This window comes from Petaurus breviceps, unplaced genomic scaffold (assembly GCF_028583685.1).
Source record: "Petaurus breviceps papuanus isolate PSGF00001 unplaced genomic scaffold, PetGlider_PUasm1.0 207, whole genome shotgun sequence".
NCBI classification, from domain to species: domain Eukaryota; kingdom Metazoa; phylum Chordata; class Mammalia; order Diprotodontia; family Petauridae; genus Petaurus; species Petaurus breviceps.
In genome coordinates, this window is record NW_027185850.1 from 23,406,913 (window position 1) to 23,430,969 (window position 24,057).

General features: G+C 43.8%; 2 protein-coding genes across 7 annotated transcripts in view; one reads left to right on the forward strand and one right to left on the reverse strand.

Annotated features, from left to right (window-relative positions):
* Positions 1 to 24,057, reverse strand: part of LOC138164975 (sterol carrier protein 2) — a 465,527-nt gene that overhangs the window by 83,021 nt on the left and 358,449 nt on the right. For 2 of the 4 annotated variants that reach the window (XR_011169243.1, XM_069092990.1), the window contains exon 2: positions 4,380 to 4,480. Coding sequence is in view for 3 of the 4 variants with exons in the window: in XM_069092990.1 (XP_068949091.1) it covers positions 4,380 to 4,427 (48 nt within the window). In the remaining variant the exon portion in view is untranslated. Of the gene's footprint in view, positions 1 to 4,379; positions 4,481 to 24,057 lie in introns of those variants that run through there. The other 2 variants (XM_069092989.1, XM_069092988.1) reach the window with 2 other exon arrangements.
* Positions 23,282 to 24,057, forward strand: part of LOC138164970 (enoyl-CoA hydratase domain-containing protein 2, mitochondrial-like) — an 18,843-nt gene continuing 18,067 nt past the window's right edge. Inside the window, exon 1 of one of the 3 annotated variants that reach the window (XM_069092981.1) lies at positions 23,282 to 23,608. In XM_069092981.1, the coding sequence (XP_068949082.1) occupies positions 23,467 to 23,608 (142 nt within the window). In that variant the 5' untranslated portion in view covers positions 23,282 to 23,466. Of the gene's footprint in view, positions 23,609 to 23,763; positions 23,973 to 24,057 lie in introns of those variants that run through there. The other 2 variants (XM_069092980.1, XM_069092983.1) reach the window with 2 other exon arrangements.

The following is a 24,057-nucleotide window of genomic DNA, read 5'->3' on the forward strand; positions in this document are numbered from 1 at the left end:
TGTCTTCTATATGGAGTGTTATATTTTTCAATTGAGAACTATGTTGGCATATTTATAGTTGCTGTCAGTGCTCTGAATATTGTGCAGGCACTACAGCAGGGCAGAAGGTAATGCCTACTGGGGCAAAGAGCACAGGGGCAGAGCTGAGCTTAATGCCAAGACAAACATGACTAATAACAAAGATGGCTAACAGGAAGCTGACACTAGGCAATTAATAAATGCATGTCAGTTAACTGACTGACTGGATATAAATAAGGAGCTACTAAGAGAGGGCCTTGCTGTCCTTAGTAAATTCAAGGCCACGTGAACAACATAAACCACAACCTAAGGAACTGAAAGTCCCTGAAGATGAGATGGCCAAACCACTCACAGTGTGAAAGGACCCAAGGGTCAGGAAAGCACCAAAGGACTAGAGAAGGGAAAGAAGCCTACTTTACAAAAAAGTAAAAAGGACAGTTGCAAATTACAAGCCAATGGCATTGACTTTGATTCCTGGCAGAATGTTTGAATGGGTCATGAAAGGATGGTGTCTGTCTAGAACAGGAAGTACCAGCCTAGCTCCATCAAAACTAGGTCACACCAGGCTAACCCAATGTCTTTTTTTTGGAGTGTCACTAAAGACGCAGAGCAGGGCAATGTGATACAGATAGTTTACTTAGTATTTAATAAAGCATCTTAGACCACACGTATAAAAAACAGAGTGCCATTCCTCAACAGATAAGTGGATGAAGGGTAGGAACAAAGCATTTTTAAAAGAAGCACAAAACAAAAGAATCCAGGAAAATGTGCCCCAAATCACTAGTGGTAGAGCAGCTCAAGGTTCTATAACAAGCTTTGTTGAGGGCCAGTGTGAGGCAGTCCAGTCTTGGGTGGAGTGTGGATCAGGATTTCCCTAGGCCCCAATCCTCATGTGAGCTAATTATGGCTCAGGGTGTTGGCCCACCATCTTTCCATGACTAGCAAGGAAACAGGGTATGATTACTAAGAGGTGACCCCCAAATATTGCACAACCACCAATAATTAAGTACGAGCCGATTAATCATTTTTTCCACAAGAAAATTGGATGCAACCACCTCCAGTAAAAAAACCCTTATCTCAGAATAAATAAACAGGCTACACTGATAGTCCCCACCTGGCTCATGTTGTTATTTCATTCCCACACCCCCGTGTTCAGGCCATGCCCCTTCAATGCAGGCATCAAGGCTTCACCTCATAGCCTACAAACTGACAAAGACAGAAATCCAGCAACACAATCCACTGTTCATAAAGCTCTGAATTGGCCCAGTTCCTCTGGACCTCAATTTGGAACAATGAGAGAAAAGTGACTAAACTGTTCGTGTCCTTTGAGAAAGTGAACCCACTCTTGGGCACCCTGCCCAATAAAGGCAAAGAAAGAAACAAGCCAAACACATAACAAAGTGTTCATCCAGCACTCCCTCAGGCAGAAAAGAAAGTGAGTGTCCATTAATGAGGAAGTGGCCAAAAAAACAGGCATATGAACCCAAGGGAGTACGGCTGTGCAGTAAGAAATGACAAGTAGGAGGAATATGGAGAAGCAAGATTGGCATAGAAATAGGGTTATGGGGATGAACAGATGAAGAATCAAACAAGAAGTACCAAAACAATACACAAAACTATATCAACATAAGTTGAAGGGCATAAAAGGTCACTCAAATGTGGTCATTAAAGACCAACACTGGTCCCAAAGAAGAGATCATGAAAGACCTCACTCCTCAAATGAAGAAGGCAAGAACTCCTAGGGCAGAATGTTATGCACAGGTTTAAATGGAGGTCACAGCATCAAGTGGTTTTCCCTGATTGGTTTTCTTTGTCACAAGGGATGCTTTAAACTAGAAATGACTGATGTAAAATCAAAAGGCATCAGTAAAACTTTTGTAACAGGGACCTGGCCAACAGGAACTCCACCTCAGCATGTGAGGTATGCTGCCAGCCCACCTGGAAGAGCTGGGAAGCCAGGTTCCAGAGAGGGAGGATGACATTCAATGAAAGGCCCCTGCTTCCCAATCTGAAGCACAGCAGTGAGGGGGGAAAAGCTAATGGAAACAGGTCTTTTAAGAAAAAGAGTAAAGTAACTAAAGAAACATAATAACCTGTTTACAGCAGAAGGAAAAAAGTCATAATTTGAAAGAAAAACCCTCAATATTAGAGACAGGTGGAAGAAAATATAAATCTAACTCTTATAGCTTTAAATGTGAATGGATTCAATGATCCAATAAAATAAAAAAGAGTAACATGCTGGATAAGAAAACAAAACCTTACAATCCGTTGCTCAAAAGACATACATTTAGGGGCAGCCAGGTAGCACATCAAGTAAGAGCATTGGACCTAGAGTTGGGATGACCTGGGATTGAATCTGGGCTCAGATACTTAGCACCACACCCAGAAATAACTGGCTGTGTAACCTTGAGCAAGTTACTTAACCCCAATTGCTTTAAAAAAAAAAAAAAGACATACATTTAAAAACCAGATTTACACATAATAAAACTGGGGATACAGGAAAAAATTTGCTATGCATCAAGTGAATCCAAGAGTGGGAGTTGCAATCATGCTATCATACAAAGCAAAATCAAACATTCAAAAAAAATATGAAGGGATAAAACACGAAAACTATGTTATGCTGTTAAGTGGCAAAGACAGTAACTTGTCCCTGGGCTGTTTAACATTTTTATCAATGCCTTAAACGAAGTACCAAATCTGCAGATGAGAAAACACTGGGAGTAATAACTAAGACACAGGACAGAATCCACAGAGATCCGACAAGCTAGAAACACTGGGTCAGACCTACTGAGATAAGACAAATATAAAGTCTCTCACACATGGATTCTAAAAATCAACCTCACAAGTTCAAAGTAGATATGTGGGGGAGATGGTTTTCTGTAAAAGCTCTGCAGGTTACAGTAGCCTGCCCACCCAGAAAAGGGGTTCAAGGAAGACAGAACAGCTTTTTCAAGAACCACGAGGGCTGCCTCCTGGAAGAGTTACCATCTCTGTTCTGCATGGCCTCAGAGAGAATGAGAAACAGCAAAGAGACATATTTAGATTTGAAGGAAAGAAAAACCTCTCAAAGATAAGAGCCAGACAGAAGTGGCATGGGCCTCCTCTGGGGCCTTGGGGTTCTGCCAAGTATGGACTGGACTGACCTAGCCTGGATGGTTACTGGGCTCAAGGCTTGTGATTCCGTGAACTATATTCAGAAGGTGACAAACAGCTGGTACAGGAATTGACTGGATGTTTATGCAACAGTGAAACCCACTGGAGAAACCACCTGAATGTTCAACATCATGCGAGTATCACACAGTGTTTAGGGTAGAAGAGGCCTGAAAGGTCACTGAATCTCCCAGTTGGAAGGGCCTCCAGAATCCACCTACTCCAAGTCCTCTCTCCAGCATGATCTTTGACCCAAAGTCAAAAGTGATTAGATCGTAATTGGGAAATATTGGACAAAATAAAAATGCAAGAGGAAATAGCTGCCCCATGCTCTGGTGTAACTCCCCCTGCCCTCAGGAAAGCCGATACTGCTGGCAGACTTGCCACTTCAAGACTGCATTTACAGGGTGGGCTCCTTTTCCTCGGATTCCACCTTGTTCCCCCAAGGGTTTCTGGGTCCCAACTGTTCTTCAGGCACAGAGGGGAAGAGCACTGAGTGTGAGGTCAAGAGACCTGCACTGTGCCTCCAGCTCTGTCACTGGGATGAAGATGGAGTGTCCTGGGATGGGCCAGCCTGGATCCAGGCCCGGCTGTGCGTGTGTCACTCATGTGTGTGGCCGCTGCACCCCAATTCTTTTCTCATCTATAAAAGGAGGGAGGTGGATGAGATGCCCTGAGGGCCCTAGTCTCTCAGATCTGACTCCTAGGGCCTTTCCCCTTAACCAGCGTCTGCTAAGTTGTGTGCTGACACCAGGCTCCAACAGGTCTGAAGCTGGGGGGGGGGGATGCTTTTGTCCCATTTTGTGCCCCTGCATACAGTAGGTGCTCCATGAATGCTCGTCCCTGACTCCTCCCACTCATGCAACATTTCCAGTTTGTTGCCCACACTGGTTAGTTGTATCTCCGTAGAATGAGGCGCCCCTTTCACGCCTGACATCGCCCCCACCGTTGCAATAACTCCCGGGGGCAGGGTTCCCTCCTCCCTTCACCAATCCACCCGGCCCAGCGCAGCCCCTCCCCCAAGCTCCAGGGCCTCCCTAGTGCTCCCTGCCTGCACGGCTGGAGCGCCGGCCCTTCCCCGGCTTCCCGCCGCTGCCGCAGCCTCCGAGACTTCCTCTCGGCTCTTGATCCCTCTTATCACCGCCTCCCCCATTAAACGGGAAGCTCCCCGGGGGCAGGGCCGGCCTCGGTTTCCGCAGAGCCGGCGTTACCTTGGTCATCCCCACGCCCACCACAAACACGCGCTGGGAGGGGGCCATGGCGGGAGGTCTCTGAAGGTCTGACCAGAGGGACTGACAGGAGGAGAGAACTCAGGGTCCTGGAGGGGCGGGGCGGGGCGGGGGGCGGGGCGAGGCTTTGCGTCATCAGGAGGCGCCGATGCCGGAGGCCGCGGACACAGGCTCCTGCCCATCTCGGGCCCTGAGGACGGGCGTGCGCGTGCGCGAGTCTGGCTCGGAGACGCTCCTTGGCTTCGCTCGCCCCCCCAGCCCCACTGGTGCACATGGGCGCCGCCGTTCTTCGTTCCCCTGCCCACTGAGGCTTTCCTTGTGGTTGCAGGTGCGCGTGCAATTGCTGTATCGAGCCCTAAACGTGTATTTATCGGCTGGAATGGGCCACGAGGTGCTAAGTGTTTTACGTTTCCTTCTCTTTGGAAGGGAGGAGCAGCGGCACCCTGCCAAGTGAAAGGGCGTTTGGCGTAGTACCCGACAGCCCCCCTGCCCCGTGATTTTACAGCAAGCCATCTCCCCCACACATCTACTTTGAGCTTGTGAGGTTGGTTTTTAGAATCCACGTGTGAGAGACTTTATATTTGTCTCATCTCAGTCGGTCTGACCCAGTGTTTCTAGCTTGTCGGATCTCTGTGGATTCTATCCTGTGTCCTATTAGTTATTACTCCCAGCGCTTTCTCATCTGCAGATTTGGTACTTTATTTAAGGCACAGATAAAAATGTTAAACAGCCCAGGGACAAGTTACTGTCTTTGCCACTTAACAGCATAACATAGTTTTCGTGTTTTATCCCTTTATATATTTTTTTTGAATGTTTGATTTTGCTTTGTATGATAGCATGATTGCAACTCCCACTCTTGGATTCACTTGATGCATAGCAAATTTTTTCCTGTATCCCCAGTATTATGATGTGTAAATCTGGTTTTTAAATGTATGTCTTTTCTTTTTTTTAAAGCAATCAGGGTTAAGTAACTTGCTCAAGGTTTCACGGCCAGGTGTTTCTGGTTGGGTGCTAAGGGTCTGAGCCCAGATTCGATCCCAGGTTATCCCGCTTCTGGGGCCGGCGCTTTTACTCCCTGTGCTAGATGACAGTTCACCGAAACACCTGCGGCTGCATGAAACCAATTGTAAACACCTTAGGGAGTGGGAACCTCCTTCCACTGGGCTGTAGTCTGATAAGCCAGACCTAGATTTTGTTCTCAGTCCAAGGAATGTGAGACCTCTGGAAGAAAATGGGGGAAATGAAGGCAAGAGAGATTCCTTCCTTAGGCAGAAGCCTATTTTGCTTTGCTTTTGCCTTTCTTCATCCCTTTGTCGGTGCCTGAGATTCCCCACCACACACAACTTACCTTTTTTATGTTCCGTTCAACAACTCAATTCAATGTTTATTCAGTAGTACTAACTATAAATCCCAAGCTTTCAATGTCCAGTCCCACTATCACCTCTTCTAGGAAGCCCTCCCTGAGCTCTCCCAGTCTTCCCAAACAAAAGTGTGGTGTCCTTTTCCTCCTTGGAATGCTCATTTTGTATCTTTCATGTATACTTATCATGTTCAAATTTAGGTTATTCTGGCATTTTTCAGTCCTGTCTGACTCATCATGACCCCATTTGGAGTTTTCTTGGCAAAGATACTGGAGTGGCTAGCTATTTCCTTCGCCAGGTCATTTTACAAAGGAGAAGACTGAGGCAAACAAGGTTCAGTGACTTGCCCAGGGTCACACAGTGTCTGAGGCTGGATTTGAACTCATGAAGATGAATCTTCCTGACTCGAGGCCCTGCACTTTATCCACTTCACTACCTAGCTGCCCCTCTCATAACTACTTATGTACATATTTTAGCTTTACTATTAGCAATTATTATTTATTTAAATTACTATTACTACTATTATTTGTAAGCTTCTCAAAGGGTATATATTTTTTAAAAATTTAATCCTATTTTTACTGATGTATCTTTTAAAATTACATTGATTTTCGTTAGATTGTAAGCTCCTTGAGGGCAGAGAATGTTTTTTGCCTCTTTCTGTATCCCCAGCACTTAGTACAGAACCTGGCACACAGTCGGTCCTTAATAAATATTTATTGAATTGAATTGAATTTCTGTACCTATGTTTCCTCCTCCCTTACCCAGGGAGTGTAACAAAAAAGTAACATGTAACAAAAAAGTTTAAAAAGACAGAGGGGAGAAAACTAATAATAGCAATAGAGTTAGCAATGATATAGTGTTTTACAAATATTATCTCACTTGATCCTTACAACAATCCTGGGAGGCAGATGCTATTGCTCCTTATCTGTAAAATGAGGGAATTGGGACACAGAGACCTTAAGTGTTTTTAACTCAGGATCACACAGCTACTTAGAATCTGAGGCCAGGGGCAGCTAGGTGGCTCAGTGAGTAAAGCGCCAGCCCTGGAGTCAGGAGGACCCGAGTTCGGTTCCAGCCTCAAACACTTAATACCCACACAAAAAAGCTAGCTGAGTTGAAGTGCCCACCAGAAATTATACACTAGAGTCCCCTTTAACCTGCTAGAGGGGACCCCTACTGGGTTCCTTGGAAACCACCTAATAGGCTCCAATAGTAAAGAAATGTTTCACCTGTGTTGCTAAAAACATGCCACAGATTCCCATGGATTCAGGTCTGTTTTGCTTCAGTAGAAATAATACTAAGGCTTTGCTTCAATGGGAATAATACTAAGAAAGCTTCGCCTCAATGGAAACAATGCTAACCCCTTAGAAACATATTCTGTTGCCAGCAATCACATTGTCTATAAAATTATGTCTAACAGAAAGCTCGCTGCTGTCTTTCGGTCTGAGAGGCAGTCCCGGCTGATTAATAAACACTCCTATCAAATTATAATTGGCCTAGCTGTCCTGTTATATCTCGGTGTCCATTACAGAGTAACCTTGGGCAGGTTACTTAACCCCAACTGACCTCCAAAAGGCAAAAAAACAATCTGAGGCCAAATTTGTACTCAGGACTTCCTGGCTCCAAATGCAACACTGTCCACTGAACCACACCACTGCCTCAATCCAACTACCCAACCATATCTGACAGTAGGTATGATATTCCATACCCAGGCTCACTACCTAGAGTCTATCACATGGTGGATAGGGCACTAGACAGAGAGTTAGGAAGAGTCCAGCTCAAACACTTGCTGTGGTTCATTCTTCCTTCTCCAAGAAGACCAATGACATTGTGAGGGTGATGGAGAAAACAGGATTTAAGTGAGGCAGAGCCGATCAAAGTCATCAGCCAGAGTCATCAGAGTCCAGTGGCAAGACAAGAGTCAACATGGCTGGTGATAGCCCCAGTCAGAAGGTATCCAACAGATGGTCACCCAGCTTCTGCTTAAAGACTCCAGTAAGGGGTCTGCCTATCACCTCCTGAGGCAAACACTTGCCCATTTGGGGACAACTCTATTGTTCAGAGATTTTTCCTGAAAAATCCTCAATTTGTCTCATTGTAACTTTCACCCACTGCTCATGGTTCTGGTCTCCAGGGCCAAAGTAACCAGAACAAGTCTGATTCTTGTTCCATATGATAGCCCTTCAAATATGTGAAGACAGCTAACACAACCCCCACCAAGAATAAGCCGTGTGACCCCATTCATCTCTCTCAGCCTCAGTTTCCTCATCTTCAAAATGGGAATGATAACAACACCTGCCTCCCAGAGTTGTTGTGAGGATCAAATGAGATAATATTTATAAAGTTTTTGGAAAACTTTAAAGCTCTATGTAAATGCTAGCTACTAATATAATAATAATTATTATTATTATCCCACTCAACAATGAAAGGAGGGGACACATTTTCTCAGCTCTTCTGTGGTTGGCCAGGCTTGGTCATTGTAAAGTTGTCAGTGTGATTTTTTCGTTCTTTCCATTCCATTGTTGCAGTAACAATATAGATTCTTTTCCAACTCTCCTCGCTTCACTATGTATCCATTCATATAAGTTTTCCCATGCTTCTCTGTAGTCATGGTCAGGGCTTCTCACAGTACAATACATTCATGTACCACAACTGTTTTCAGCCATCCACCAATCATGAGCCAAAAATTGTTTCTAGTTCTTGGCTACCACAAAACGTGTTGCTATGCCTGTTTTGGTATAGGTGGACCCTTCTGTCTTAAACTCCATGGAGTGTAACAAGCCCAACAGTGATATTTCTGGCATAAAAGGCATGGACATTTTCCTGTAGTCACTTTTTGGCATAATTCCAAATTGTTCCAGAATAGCTGGAGTAATCCACAGTTCCATCGACAGAGTATGAGCAAGCTTGTATTCCTGCAACCCCAGACCAAGTCTTACTCGCCTCTCTTTTTCCTCAGTGACTAAAATAGTACCTTGTACATGGTAGTTAATAAATGTTTATTCAGTCAATCAGTGAGTGAGTCTAAGGCCAACCCTGGCCTTGTGTTAGCCTGACCCCCGGGCCTTTTCCCGATCTTCATCTTATTCAACCTCTCCTCAATGGGACATTGTTGTTCTCGAAGTATCTTGACTTCCATGACACTGCCCTACCTTGGCTCTTCTCCTAGCTCCCCAACAAATGATTCTTTATCTCCTTAACTGAACTCTTTTCCTTCTCTGGACACCAGCTTTGTCTCTCCTCCAAACCTCAGGCCTTGGTCTTTTCCTCTCCTTCAAAATTCACAGTCATAAGGGTCATATGTAAGAGCAGATAGGTGACAATACACAGATCACTGGCTCGGAATCAGGAAGATTCATCTTCATGAGTTCAAATCTGATCTCAGACACTTAGGCAAGTCACCAGGCTGTATGATCTAGTGATCCTAGGCAAGTCACTTCACTGTGTTTGCCTCAGTTTCCTCATTTGTAAAATGAGCTGGAGAAGGAAACCACTCTGCCATCATTGACAAGAAAACCCCAAATGGAGTCACAAAGAATACTGAAATGACTGAGTAACAACAAAAAGGTCATATGTGTGCCCATGGTTTCAACCCACACTTTTTTTACGGTACCTTCCAAATCTACACCCAATCTGGTTGTTTCCAATCAAACTCAACCCCTTTCATATCAACCAGCTCTTCTCAACTGTCCCATTTCTGACATTCTTCCACTCTCCTCGGCCAAAATCTCAAAGTTATCAGAACTTTTCTTTGTACTATGCAGCACAAAACTTTTCCTCAAGCCAGTGATCTAATCAGCATTCTCCAAATGAGACTAGATTTTGTCCACATCTGAGCACCTGCTCTGAGCCATTTCCCATGCCTTCCCTGCCTCTTTATTGTCTATCTTCATCCTACTGAGTAGACCTCAAGTTCAGTTTGAGTCAACAACATGCTATGGCAATCACACAAAAAAAGTAAACTTGGGCCTTATTGAGATAGACATGGGCAGACACAGGATGAGGAGAGTCCCTCTGTCCTCTGATGTATTCCTACCTCATCTAGGGTACTGGGTTAATTTCTAGGGGCTCTGATAGAAGAAGGATATTGTAAGCTGGAGAGTGTTCAGAAGAGGGTGGAAGGTCACAGAAGCACAGAATTTAACAGTTTGAAGAGACCTCAGTCTTCGGAACCTCTACACCTGTGGAAAGCACTAACACTGGTGGGAAAGGCATCACAAAGGTGCTGGGGAGAAGGAACCTTAGCCTAGAGATCACTATGACCAGTCCCAGTTTGGGGATCTAGATCTTGCTTTCTGGGAAATAAAGCAGCCCGTAGCACTTGCTGGGAGTTAAGAAGATGGGCAAAGCTAGAGTGATGGGCAGACAGGTAGGCTTCAGAGGCAGGCAGAAAGGACCTGCTCCAACTGCTGGGAGCTACAAAGGAATGCAGAGGGAAGGTGTAGAGAGGAGCTAAGGCCTCCCCAAGAGCCTAGAAAGAAGCATGTCTGGATGGTACCCACATTCTCAACTTCAAGTCATTGCAGTTTATCTTTTTCCTAGAAAAAAACGGGGGTAGACATTACATTTCATATAACTAACTGGAGTTCTGTCTACTGATGAAATATAAAAAGGAAAAAAAGAAGAAAGTTGCTGTTTAAGGTCTTTATTTTTAATTTTTAGGGAAAATATTGACACATTCAGTTCTCATCCCAAGTGATGTTTTTCACGATGTCTTTTCATCAAAGCACCTTTCCTAATACAGTTCAACTGTGAATGTAGAAGGGAGGAGTGGGAGAGGGAAGGGAGAAAGACAACTCAGGCTTAGAGGATATAGTAAAAAGGAGATTGTCAAAAACAGACAACCTACAACCCAAACCAAAATTTAAATGTTCAGAATTAGCAGCACAAAAGGAAAGCTTTCTCCTGGCTTGTACTGTGTCAGTTTGAACGCCCCCAAAATTGTGCCAAAGAGGAAAAAAAGAAAAAAAACAAGAAAAATATAAAGACAAGAAAAAACCCATGACAAACTTTAGGTAGCTATTTTGGATTGCAAAATGAGGATAAATTTAATGTTCAAACAAAATCCAATAAAAGAACCATTTGGAAACTTCTTGCCCTTCTGTTTTTTATTTGATTGACTCCAATGTAGTAATGGTCTCTTGCTGTACTTCAGAAACCAACCAACAAAACAAAAAAGGAAAAAAAAAAGAATTTATACACACACATATAAAATATAAAGACACACTGACAAGCTCTCGTGATAACAGTGGCACTTGTAAAAGGTTATCTTTTTCCACTACATTTGAAGATTAATAAAAGTGTCAAACATTCCCTAAAATTAAAAAAGAAGAAGAGGAAGAAAAACAGGAAGAGGAGGAGGAAGAGGAAGAAGAAGAAGCATTTCCTGAGTAGCTGGCCTGGATGTAGCCCCCTGGTTAGCCTGTCCAAGGGAATGGCTTTAAGGGACAGAGGTCAAGCAGGCTTCTGGACCATAGGGGCCCATAAAGGCCTGTTCTTATTTTCCAACAGCCCTGAGTTCTGTTTGTTTTCACTAACCTGTAAGTAAACTTTGTTTATTCATGGAAAACACAAAAACTCTAACCCTTCCTTCAATGCTCACCTCCTCCAACAAGCTTTCCCCAGGTCACTCCAATCCTCTTTTATCCTCTGATCCCACAGAACTTATGATCCTTATACCACTTTTAAAAGCTCGACTTAGGTGTCCAGCACATTCATAGGATTGCAGACATCCAGAGCTAGAAGGAACCTCACAGGGTCAGGCCCACCTCCCATTTTACAGATGAGGAAACTGAGGTTAAGTAGCTTTCCCAAGGTCACCCAGGGAGTAAGGCATGGAGCCAGGATTGGAGCTGAAGTTTTCTGCCACTAAAACCAGGATACTTGTTGAGGAAGAGGAGGAGGTGAACCAGCACAGATCTGTCCAGAATGATGGCTCCCCAGGTTCACAGTATGGAGCAGAGGGCCTAGTTCTCATCTCGCTGCATCACGTGAAACCACTCACTCGCTCCTCAACCTTGGACCCTTAGCTATCTGGAGACTGGGGCCCAGCCTCCTGGACTGCTACCAGCTGGCAGACAGACTTGGATCTAACTGGACCAGTCCCTGCCTTGATCCCTGCAATGCGGCAAAGTACTCACACCCCACACTGTTGATTTGATGAATTATTCCCTTTTCCCTTTTAGTGTGTCCATACCAAAAAAAAAACAAACAAACAAACAAAAAAAAGGAACAAAACCATAATCCAGTTCAGTGGACCCTGGTCTCTGATAGGCAAATTTGCCTTGTCATACCTGGAACCAGGCCATCAAGTTATTTTCAAATGATACTTCAGTGTGTATACACCCCACCCCTCCTGCTTTCTAACTCCTTTTTATGGAGTGTCTTCTGCCATTAAAATGTATGCTCCTTGAGGGCAGGGTTAGGGTTACCCCGCCCTGTAGCAGCAAGCACCCCGAGTGACCCCAGGGTTTGCTGCCAATACAGGTTCTTAGATCTGCTTTGATAAAGGAAAGCAACTCAAAATGGGTTAACAAGCTTACTTTAATCAGTCAAACATATATAGTTTACCTAGTTCAGGGGAAAAAGGTCAGCACCCTGAACTTCAGAGTATACAGACAGAATTATCAAGACAGAAACAGATCAAGTAGACAGCTTTCCAAACTGTCCGATCATTACATCCATACCAAATCAACATCTGGGTTTTTCAAAAAGGGGGGGGGGCTCAACAACCAACAGCTTCCCAGAGTCTCATCTGATCAAATCACAGAACACTTCTCAAAGTGAGCCCCCAAAACAAAGCCTCACATCAGGACTTATATAGCCTTCTCCTGGCTCAGAGAATGTAACAACTTTCTTGACCCTCTGGCCAATCACAAAGTATCTACTGAAAAAACAAGCCTCCCATCCCAGGCTCCAGGTGCACTTTAGCCTAGGGTCAAGGAAGATCTTAAAAATTTACATTCCCATTACCCCCCCCCAAAAAAAATAAATGGCAAAATTAATAGCTGCATTGTTCTACAGCAATGAAGGAAGCTAGTATGGAAGTAATCCCAGAGTAAAGAAAGAAAAAAAATTAGGTAAACAATTTGCATATTATAGCAACCTCTTGTTAACCCTTCCTTGAATGACTGGTGGGTTTTTTGTTGGGGTTTGGTTTTTTTTTGCTTTTTTTTAGAGGGGGTAAGGCAGGGCAATTGGTGTTAAGTGACTTGCCCAAGGTCACGTGGCTAGTAAGTGTTAAGTAACTGAGGCTGGATTTGAACTCAGGTCCTCCTGACTCCCATGCCGGTGCTCTATTCACTGCACCACCTAGCTGCCCCTGAATAATTGTTTAAACCAGAGGTCTCCTGTGACTCCCCTAGTTCAGAGGTCCTCTCCATATCCCTGTTAACTCCTCTCATCTCAAATTATATTCTCAGATAAAGGTGTTGGGGAGAAAATGCTAGGAAAATATAGGAAAACTTGAATTATATTTCAGTTGCAGAAATTTATTAGCCAGGGGCAGCTATATCTGAAACCACAAAATATGATTAGTTTTCATTTATAAGTAAAGGATAAATGAAAGATTAACTGTCAGGAAATATCACAAAAGATATTCAAGCTCCAGGTTGTGGTTAGTGAAATGCTGTTACTTAAGGTAAAACTTCCTGAACTGTAATTTACTATTGTTTTGAGTTTTCATTATAGGGATAGTTGTTTGAGTTGTCATGAAGTCAGAAAATGTCAGAAAATGACATATGCTGCAGTCTGGGAACTGCTAAAGTGGATGTCTATGCCTGAGAAAAATGTTGGGGATGACTTTGGCACAGTCTAAGTCCTCCTGATGCTATTTCCCCATTGTGCTATTTCTTTCTGAAAAGGAAATTTCTCCACCTGGTAATCCTGAGTCTTGCTTTTAACATCCTGTGACTGCATGATTGGCTGTCAGATATGACTCATGCCCAGAACAAAACAAAAAAAAAAAGCTAAGGGAGTTTTCCTCCTGTTATGATACATGCCATCATTATAACTACATCCCTCTTTTTCCTTTTCTAGCAAATTTCTATAATCAAGTTTTGTAAGTACAGAACTAAGTCTATTAAGTAATTGATTGATACTGGAACATCTCTGAGCTGCAAGTATGAACATCTTACAATTTTAACCTGTTTTTTTTTTTTATCAAATTATACTATAAGGATGATATCCTCCTAAGGGGGAAATAATTAGACATGATAATAAGACAAAGATGTAATGTCAAAGTTTTCTAAATAAATGGAATAGTACAATTTGAGAAAGCAACAGCATTAGACTGTTTTCTCTAAGAACTATATACATATGTATATGATTGTTTTCAAAATGTATTTATCATAGAAATTCAGGCTTCGAGGATGTTTTAGTAATAAGTTCTCAAAATTGGATTAAAGATTTATTAATTAAGGATTAAGGAAGTTACACATAAATTATGTTGATAATAGTAAAGAAAGTGAAATTATTTTCTCATTTTTAAGATATTTGTCTGACCAGCTTAAAGGACAAAAGAATTCATTTTGCAGTAGGACCCTCATAGAAATTTTTTTCAAGCAATTGGGGTTAAGTAACTTGCTCAAGGTTACACAGCCAGTTATTTTGTGTGGGTGCCAGGTATCTGAGGCCGGAACCAATCCCAGGTCTCCCAACGCTGGGGCCGGCGCTCTTACTCACTGCACCACCTGGCAGCCCCGACCCTCATAAATTTTTAAAAGATTCTTTTATCAGGTACAGGATTTAGGTAAGGATAGAAACAACAAATGGTATATGAACTTAAATTCTCAGATGTTTCAAAACTGGAGAACCAAATTAAAATTCTCTTACTACCAGAATTAGCTAGGAACCTCTAGATTTGGAGCTAGAGAAGCAGAGCCCTCTTCAGATGTTCTGAGAATAAAGCTTATTGTCCAAGAAAAGATATCTAGGGACCAGATAGCTACATGAGACATCGGGGACGCAGAATGTGCCAATTAACTGGATAGTGAGAATGGGTTTACTAGGATACAAGGAGATTTGATGTCAGCTAATATTGATGATAACTATTGTATAGCCTTGGTCTTTTGTTTCAAGATGTTCATGTTTAAGTTTTCTTGGTTACTTTGGTGACATGTAAATCTCCCTTCTCAGAGCTAGTGAACCCTCTAAGTAGTTTGATCTGTACCTGACAATGACAATGACATTGTACCTGACAATGTAATTATGCAACAATAACAAATTTATGAAAAACCTTATTGCATTGTTTGAAACTAGTTCTACATGACTGGGAAACTGGATCTCTATGTGCTGTTTAGAGATCCTTAATCAAGGATCTTATGCTAACCAGAAACTCAGATCCAAAGACTGATACAATGAGTTTTCTCACAACTATATCTTCTAAGTCCCCCTACCAGGTCCTTCTAACTACTCCCACAGATGCCAAACTTGTTGGTGTGGACTCCTGGATCATTTGAAGGAAGTCCCTGCTTCCAAGTACATGACAGAACCCTCCAGGAACCTCAAGTTTTGCTGGATCCATTTTCCAGTCCTGAAGCCCTGCTATGAATGAAATTTGTCTCATTGCTGGTCTTATCCCTCATCGTTAGGGCTACAGCTCACGCACAGTCGTTGGTTAAGTATGAAGATCTCCCCACACTGTCTCAGACCCCTCCACTAGGGGCAGGCTCTGGCACAGATGTCTTTGTTTGCAAACTGTTTCCCTCACTTTGAAATTAAACTTCTGTTTGATCGCTGACTCTTCTGTTTCTATCCTATTCTGTTCAACTCTGGCCATCCATACGTTAGAGGCCGGTTCCATCCAGTTGGCCTTAGAAATAATAAAGGAATCCCCTCATTGACTGCTGAGCCAGAGGGGACAATGACTCCTCCATAGACCTTTAAAATGAATAGACAGCTTTTGGCTTGGGCTTTTACTCCAACTCTTAAGATTGGGCAAAGGGTGTACTCTGTTACTCATCTCTTGGCAAGGGGTAGGAAGACACCCTGTGACAAGGTGAACCCTAGCCTGACTCAAAACACAGTCTTTGAGGGAGACAGTGCCAAGCTGAAGTGAAATGTGACATGGCTAATCAGCAGCCCTGCAGATAGTTTCATACTGAGATAAAGTTTAAGTATCAGCCTCCTCAGGTTGTAACAGTAATTGTAAGTTAAGTACTGCATCCTTTCCATCTTTTGTGTATAGGAAATAAAAATCTCTATTCCACAGAGACAGAAATATGGACCAGACCTGTGAATTCATTGAGATAACCCCACCCCCAGGTGAGGAAGACCCCTCTACTAATACAAATTAGCAACTAGGTAGCTTAGTAGATAAAGCTTTGGGTTTGGAGTCAGGAAGAAGTGAGTTCAAATCCAGCATCAGATATTTACTAACTGTGTGACCTTGGGCAAGTTATTCTCTCAGCCTATTTCCTCATCTGCAAGATAAATGATTATTTTTCTCTTATATTAATGACCAATTAAAATCAAGAGATCCAGGGTTTTTCCCTTTCTATCTCCTCATTCTCCACCAGGTCAAAGCAGCCTTGGAAGAAGAGGGCTGATGATGAGATTGGGTTAACATTATCCTCAATCTTGGGGGGAAACCCCACCCAAGTGGGAAAGTTTATTTCTGATTAAAGGGTAAAGACCATCTAATCTAGGTGAATTCCAGCCCATTATGTTCTACTCAGGTAGGACTGGGGTGGAAAATATATCCTTTATCTAGATTGCCCAAGGCAGAGGTGATCTGGTTAGAGATGAGTCTCTTTGTCCAAGGTCAACCTAATCACAGTCAGGTATCTAGCCCCTCATTAGACTAGGCCCATCTCTTATTATAATATTCATTCTCTCATTAACTGTTAACCAATCAGAGTTGATTTCCACCTGTTGGGAATACCCACTCTTCCAAGGGTATTTAAATGGAGGGGAAGGGTCATCTTGGGTTCTCTAGAGTACTACTGACCTCATTTTGTTAATTATTTGCTAGCCATAATTAATAAATTGAATATTAATTACCCAGAAAGTATTTATCTTAGACTTTGAATTCATCACATCTGTAAAATGAGGAGATTGGATGTAATGGACTCTGACATCTTCTCTCTCTAAATCTGTGATCCTAGGACCTTTTCTGTAGCCCATGGTCTTTTAGAGCCATCTGGAGCACTGAGAGTTTAACCAACTTGTGGGGTCACTCAGCCAATCCTTGGCTTTGAGACAGCTCTATCTACCATGCCAAGCTGCCTCTCTTCCCATACCCTATTCATATTATATATTAAGTACCTTTCAATCCCACCCCTTTCTGGGGGATATAAGCCCAAACCTTTCAGTTTACCTAGATTTTATCGAAGCAGCTAATAAAGCATCTGTAATTATTCTGGGGGGAACTGGAGACACAGGAATTAGACAATCATGTAACTAGATAGATTTGGGACTAGTTGGGTGACCAGACTCACAGACAAGTTATTAATGATTTAATGGCAACTTGGTGGGAGGTCTCTATTGAAATACCTTGGATATCTGTATTTGGCCCTGAGCATTTTCACTTTTTAATCAATAGTTGTCAATATTAATATAATACTCAAAAGTTGATCAAATGCTTTACCCATGTTATCTCACTTGATCCTCTATACTGAGTCCTATTATTATCATCCTTTTACATATAGGGAAACTGAGGCTAGAAGAAATTAAAAGACTTGCCCAGACACAAATAATAAATGTCGGAGGTGAAATTTAAACTCAGATCTTCCTAACTACAGGTCTGGGGCTCTAACCATTCTGCCAACTAGCTGCCAGAGCAGCTTTTATCAATGACTTAGATCAATGGTCTCTATAATTTTTGTTCAAATACTCCTTGCAATAAAAAAAACTTTCTGAGGGTGACTAGATGGCACAGTGAATAGAGCACTGGCCCTGGAGTCAGGAGGACCTGAGTTCAAATCCAGCCTCAAACACTTAACACTTACTAGCCTTGTGATCTTGAGCAAGTCACTTAACCCCAATTGCCCTGCCCTCCCCCCTCCAAAAAGCAAAACAAAAATTGTTTTGATAATACACATACACGAATGTGTGTGTGTGGAGAGAGAGAGAGAGAGAGAGAGAGAGAGAGAGAGAGAGAGAGAAATTGTATACATTTGCTGCTGTTGTTATTGTATGTCCATTTTCAAAGAGGATTCATGACATCATGGGTGAATTGGATTTAACTGAGAAAGAGTTATACAAAGTCAGCCTCACTCTCTCTTCCTGGGTCATCAAAGTCCAGTGGCAGGAAAAGTTAGGGCAATTGATGACAGCCCACGATGCAGCTGATGACCTTGGCATCTTCAATGACTGACCAAGCTCTACCAATGACCAGGTGTATTATAAAACTCATACCAAGATAGAAATCTTAACAAGATGAAACAACACTCGATCAGTCAATGCAGAGCCATCGGAATTTATTGAGGAGAGTAACAGGCTCAGTTTTGTTCTTTAGGAAAATCCCTTAGGCAGCTGTGTGGAGGACGGGCTAGGAGGCAGAAACTTAAGGCAGAGGTGGCTTTGCAGTAGTCCAGGTAAGAGTCACTGGGACCTGATCAAAGGTGGTAAAGGGAGCACAGATGTGAGAAATGTAGAAGATGTAGGAATGATGAGATTTGGCAATGGTTGGATGTGAGAGGTGAGGAAGACTGAGGCAAACATTTAGGTTGTGAGTCTGGGTAACAGTGAGAATAATGGTATCCTTGACAGTGAGAGCTGGGAAAAGAGGAGGGATGGGAGAAAAATAACATAATGAGATCTGTGATGTGTGACAACCCATTCATGCTTGCTGGTCCCAGGGAGGTAGAGACAGGGCTCTTGAGATCAGAGACTCTGCCCTTTCAGGGCTCCTGCCGTAGCTGTGAGGACCAGAGGATGGGCACGCTGAGGGGAGAATAGGCATTTTCCCCACATTATTCAAACATCTGAACAGTGATCCCTTCCACATCTCAACCTTCTGCGGATATATCTTGGGTCAGCATTAAGAAATTAAATGGGAATTTTGGGGGAGTTTTGCAGAAGCCACAGACAACACCTGAGGACCAGTAGATGACACAGAAAAAGTTTAGACACCCAGAAATGTATAAAATATATGCATAGTATTATATAGTATCAACATTTTATCTTTTAATACCATAATAGTTCAAACTTCTCTAGTACGAAGGGAGGGGTGTGGATTTTCCAGCTCTCAAGGGCACCGAGTTCCAAACACCCCCTTGATGTGAAAGGGATAACTGTATTTGTATTCCCAGCACTTAAGCACAGTGCTTGGCACATAGGAATCATTTAATAAATACTTATTTCCTTCCTTTCTTCCTCCCCTCAGTACTAAGAGAGCCTGCCTCATCTAGCCAACTCCAATGCTTTCAGTGAAAGCAAGACTCAATCATCTATTGCGTAGCCTTCGAAGAGAAGCAGTGTAACGTGATGGAGGGAGAGGTGTCTTTGAAGCAAGGAGACCTGGGTTAATCATTTAACTTCTCAGTGCTCAAGGAAGCTCCCAAAGACTATACATTGCAGAGACTATTGCCCACCCACCTTTGTAGAGGGATTTTCCTCACCTAGAAGTTCCCAGGTCCAGCCCTTAGCCCTATAAATTCTGGCCACCTCCAATGCTTGGACGTAACCTGTGGTCGTGGAGCAAGTTGTTATACCTGGAATCCCCACTGGGCTGCTTTGCCTCTATGAATTTATGGAGTTGAAATTGGTCGTTGATCTTGGATCATGGATCTTGTCTTTCATAGTCATTTGTCTTTACAATATTGCTGTTACTATATAAATAGTTTTCTTGGTTCTGTTCACTTCACTCTGCATTGTTTCATAGAAATCCTCGCAAGCTTCTCTGACTCTTTCCTTTTTGTTATTTCTAATGTAAGAGTATTCCATTACATTCGTATACTATATCTTATTCAACCAGTCCCCAAGTGACAGATATCCCTTTAGTTTCCAATTGTTTGTCACAACAAAAAGAACTGCTGTAAATATTGATGTACATAGGGGTGTCCTCTCTTCCTTTGATTTCTTTGTGTTAAATGTCCCTATTATTGTAGAGGATTACCACTGTCCTACTCACTGAGACTGACAACCCAAGGTATCATCCTGGACTTCTCACTCTCACTCCATGTTCAATCTTTTTTGAAGGCCTGTTGACTTTTCCTTCAACTATCTCTTGAATATGCTTTCTCTCCTCTGAAATTGCCCCCACCCTAGCACAGACTCTTATTTCCTCACACTTGGATGATTAAAATAGCCTTCTGATTGGTCTATATGCCACAAGTCTCTTTCCCACTCCCAGTCCATCTTTTATTCATCTGCTAAAGTGATTTTCCTAAAACTCTGGTCTGACCATTTCATCACTATTCAATAAACACCATATTGGCATCTTCCACTCTCCACTGGAAGGATACTTTAATTCATCCAGGATTAAATATCAAATCCTCTCTTTGGTGTTCAAAGTCCTTCATAACCTAGACCCTCTACACCTTTCCAGTCTTCTAGCATCTTACATTCCCGCTCCTCCCATCCCTACTCTTCAGTGCATTGACTTTGGTCTCCTTGTGTTTCTTGAACAAGACATTCATTGCTGTTGGTCAGTCTCCTGACTGCACATTTTCACTGCCCGTCTCCCATACCAGGAACGTTCTTCCTCCCTGTCTTTTCCTCCTGGATTTCCTGGCTTCCTGCAAGTCCCAAATAAAATTCCTACTTTCTGCTAGAAGGGATTTCCTTCCTTCTATCGGAAAGTAAGGATTTTAGTTGGGACTTAAAACCATTACTAAGACATAAACCATTATTAAACCATTTAACCTATATTAAGAATTAAGGGGAATTGGAAAAGTCATCATCTTTCCCAATCCCCCTTAATTCAAGTACCATCCTTTGGTTGGTTATTTCAAAGTTATCATATATATATATATATACATACATACATACGTGTGTGTGTGTGTGTGTGTATATATATATATATATATATATATATCTTAATACATAGTGGATAGCTTGCTGTCTTGGGGAGGGGATGGGGAAGAAGAAAAAAATTGAAACTAAAAATCCTATAAAAATGAATTGGGAAAATTGTTTTTCCATGTAATTGGAAAAAATAAAATACTATTTTACAAATACACAATGGTTTAGATGTTGTCTCCCCAAATTAGACTATGAGTTCCTCCAGAGCAGAGTCTTTTTCCTTTCTTTGTACCCCCAGCATTTAGCAGAGTGCCTGGCATACAGTAGGTGCTTAATTGTTTTTATTGACTTACTATTGGTATTGCTAGGTCAGAGGGTATTTGGACCACTTCACATCTCTAAGAGTGTATTAACGTGCCTATCTTCCCACAGCCTTTCCATCAATTGTCATTTCCCCTTTTTTATCATCTTTACCAATCTGGTGGGTATGAAGCAGAACCTCAGAGCAAAATAGATTTGCATTTTTCATTATTTAGTGCATTCTCTCATATTATTGTTTATAGCTTGCTTCTTTTCTTTTTTAAAAGCTGCCTCCTCATATCCTTTGACCTCTGTTTTTTTTTCCCCTTGCTTTTTTGGAGCCCAATAGGGAAATGCCCATTACTTTTAAACCTGTCTAACCCCCTTCATAGGGATAGCTAGGTGGCACAGAAAATAGAGTGCTGAACTTGGAGTCAGGAAGACCTGAGTTCAAATGTGGCCTCAGACACTAGCTTTGTGACTCTGGGCAATTCACTTAACCCTATTTACCTCAGTTTCCTAATCTGTAAAATGAACTGGAGAAGGAAATGGCAAACCACACTGGTATCTTTGCCAAGAAAGCCCCAAATGGGATCATGAGTCCAATCTGACTTGAAAAGTTTAAACAACTCAACAAAAACCCCTTTCTTTCTCCTCCGGCCAGCTGGGAAGAAGGATAAGGGAAGGGGGGGAGGGGCACCAGCAAATAAGCTCAGGCTGCAGCTTGCTACTTGAAGTATTGTTTTATTGTGTTTCAGCTCCTTGCAGTTCTATGACTATGTTAGTCATCACATCGTCATTAATGGGAAACTGAGTCCAATGAATTTAGGGCTCAGAGTTGTGAGAATCAAATAAGTTTGCAAACCTTAATGTGCTACATAAATGCTAGCTGTTGCTGTGTTGGGGGAGAGGGGAAGGTGTCAGGGTCCTAACTTGGTGATTCCAGTGAACAGAAGAGTTCAAGCTAGCCAATAAGACAAAGGTGTCACATTTTTGTTAATTTGGGGGATGTTCTGACCATAAGGTCTCAAATCTATTGAACTGAATTTGTTCATGAAAATGAAATAAAATTGAATGGAAAAAAAAATCTATTGACTCTGGGAGGTCAGCTCAAGCATCCGTTCATTACCTAAGATAAGAAGGCTCAAGCCTTCTCAGGAATGGCAGCAGTAAGCCACTTTCAAAGAGCTAGAGCGCCATCTGGTGGGTTAGACAGACCCTCACAGTCATTCCCCACAGCTGCTTAAGTGATATTCTGGGCTATTCAGAGCTAACAAAACCCAGAAGTTCACAAGAGTATCCCAGAGAGCAGAGACACAACCCATAACTTCAAGGGGCTGTAGGCTGTTTTCCAGTCATTTCAGTGGTGTCTGATTCTTCGTGACTCCGTTTGGGGTTTTCCTGGCAAAGATACTGAAGTGCTTTGTCATTTTCTTCTCCGGCTCATTTTACATTTGAGGAAACTGAGGCTGAAAAGTTAAATGACTTGTCCAGGGTCACACAACTAGTAAATTCCTAAGGGGGGAAATTGCCCTTTCAGCTGCAGAGCCAATCATGGAAGACCTGACGAAGGAAGCAGTTGCAGAGATGGGCCTAGGAGGGAAAGGATTTCAAAGATCAAATTCATTTTGTACAGGAGTGGAAGTTGGAGCCAAAATGTGCCCCTTATCCTGCCCAGGATGTGTAGGCTTGGCATTCTCTCCTCCCACCCCACCCCCATATGGGGTTATCATGTTACACGGAAAGGGCCCCTAACTGGGAGTCCAGGAACCTGGCTTTGAGTACTGGTGCTACTATGACCCGACTGAGGCCGAATGAGTTTGAATGGTTAGGGCCAAGACAGGGTGGGAACTTGTGGTCTCGAGGCCACGTGTGGCCCTCCAGGTGCTCAAGGGCGGCCTTTTGACTGAATCCAAACTTCCCAGAACAAATCCCCTTGATAAAAGGATTCGTTCTGTAAAACTTGGACTCAGTCATAAGGCCGCACCCAAGGACGTAGAAGGCCACAGGTTCTCCACGCCCGGGCCAGGAAATCTCAGGAGGGGTTTTGATGCCCTCTCTATTTATTATGGAGCTCTCCGCAGAGACAAACCAAGAGACAGAGACAGACTTGGGGCCTTCCCTTTAGAGGGAAAGCTCCCTGCGGGTGGAGATCGCTTCCCTCTCGGCCCTGGCCTTGAATGCCTGCGGGTGGAGAGCTCACGGGCCGCTGCAGTGGGTTAAGCAGAGGACCGCCGCACTTGGACCCAAAGAGAGCGCCGGGGCTCTTCCGGCTCCCAGGCCCGGCGGCCCTCAGGGGAAGTCTCTTCCCCTCCAGGGACCTCGGCTTCCTTTTCGGGAAAACAAAGGGGTGTGTCCAGAGGTCCCCGGCCGCTCCCCTCCCTCCATCCCTCCCACGCCGGCCTGGGCTCCCGGCCGAAGAGCCTTCCGTAGGTGGAGTCCTCGGGTCGCTGCCCCAGCCCGCCCGCTGCCCGCCCCCAGTCCATGTGGCTGCCGCGGCCATGCTGAGGACGCTTCCCCGCGCACTGCGATCCCTGGTCCCCCGAGGCCCCGGCTGGAGCCCGGCCCGCGGCTGGGCCTCCCGGGATGCGGCGCTGGGCGCGGAGATCCAGGTGGGCGCCCTGCGAGGGGACCGGGATGCAGGTGAGAGCGCCCGCGGAGGGGGCAGGGTCTACCCTCCTGTCGGGGGAGGGGAACGTCGAGCTAGGAGCTAAGGCTAGGGGTCCGACGTGGCGCGTCCCCGCGGTGGGCCTGTTTCCTGTTCTGTGAAAGGCCCAGCTTGGCCTCGCCTCGCTAGCTAGCTGCGTGATCGCTGACCTTCCCTTCCTCTCGTAAATCGCTGTTCCTGCGGCCTGACCCTCCCCCCGGGACTTCTCCAGGGTCCTGAGATCCCGGAAAGAGCCGGGAGCTGGGCCGCTCCGGGGGCCTCGCGGGGTGACCTTGGGCGAGACTCCCCCTCTCGGGCTCAGCTCCCTCTGGCCAGTGAGAGGGCCGGCCTAGAAGGAGGGTAAGCACCCTTCCAGAGCTCCTGTTCCACCTTCTGTTGTAACCGTGTCTCCTGGATGTAACGTGCCTTCTGTATCCCTCAGGCC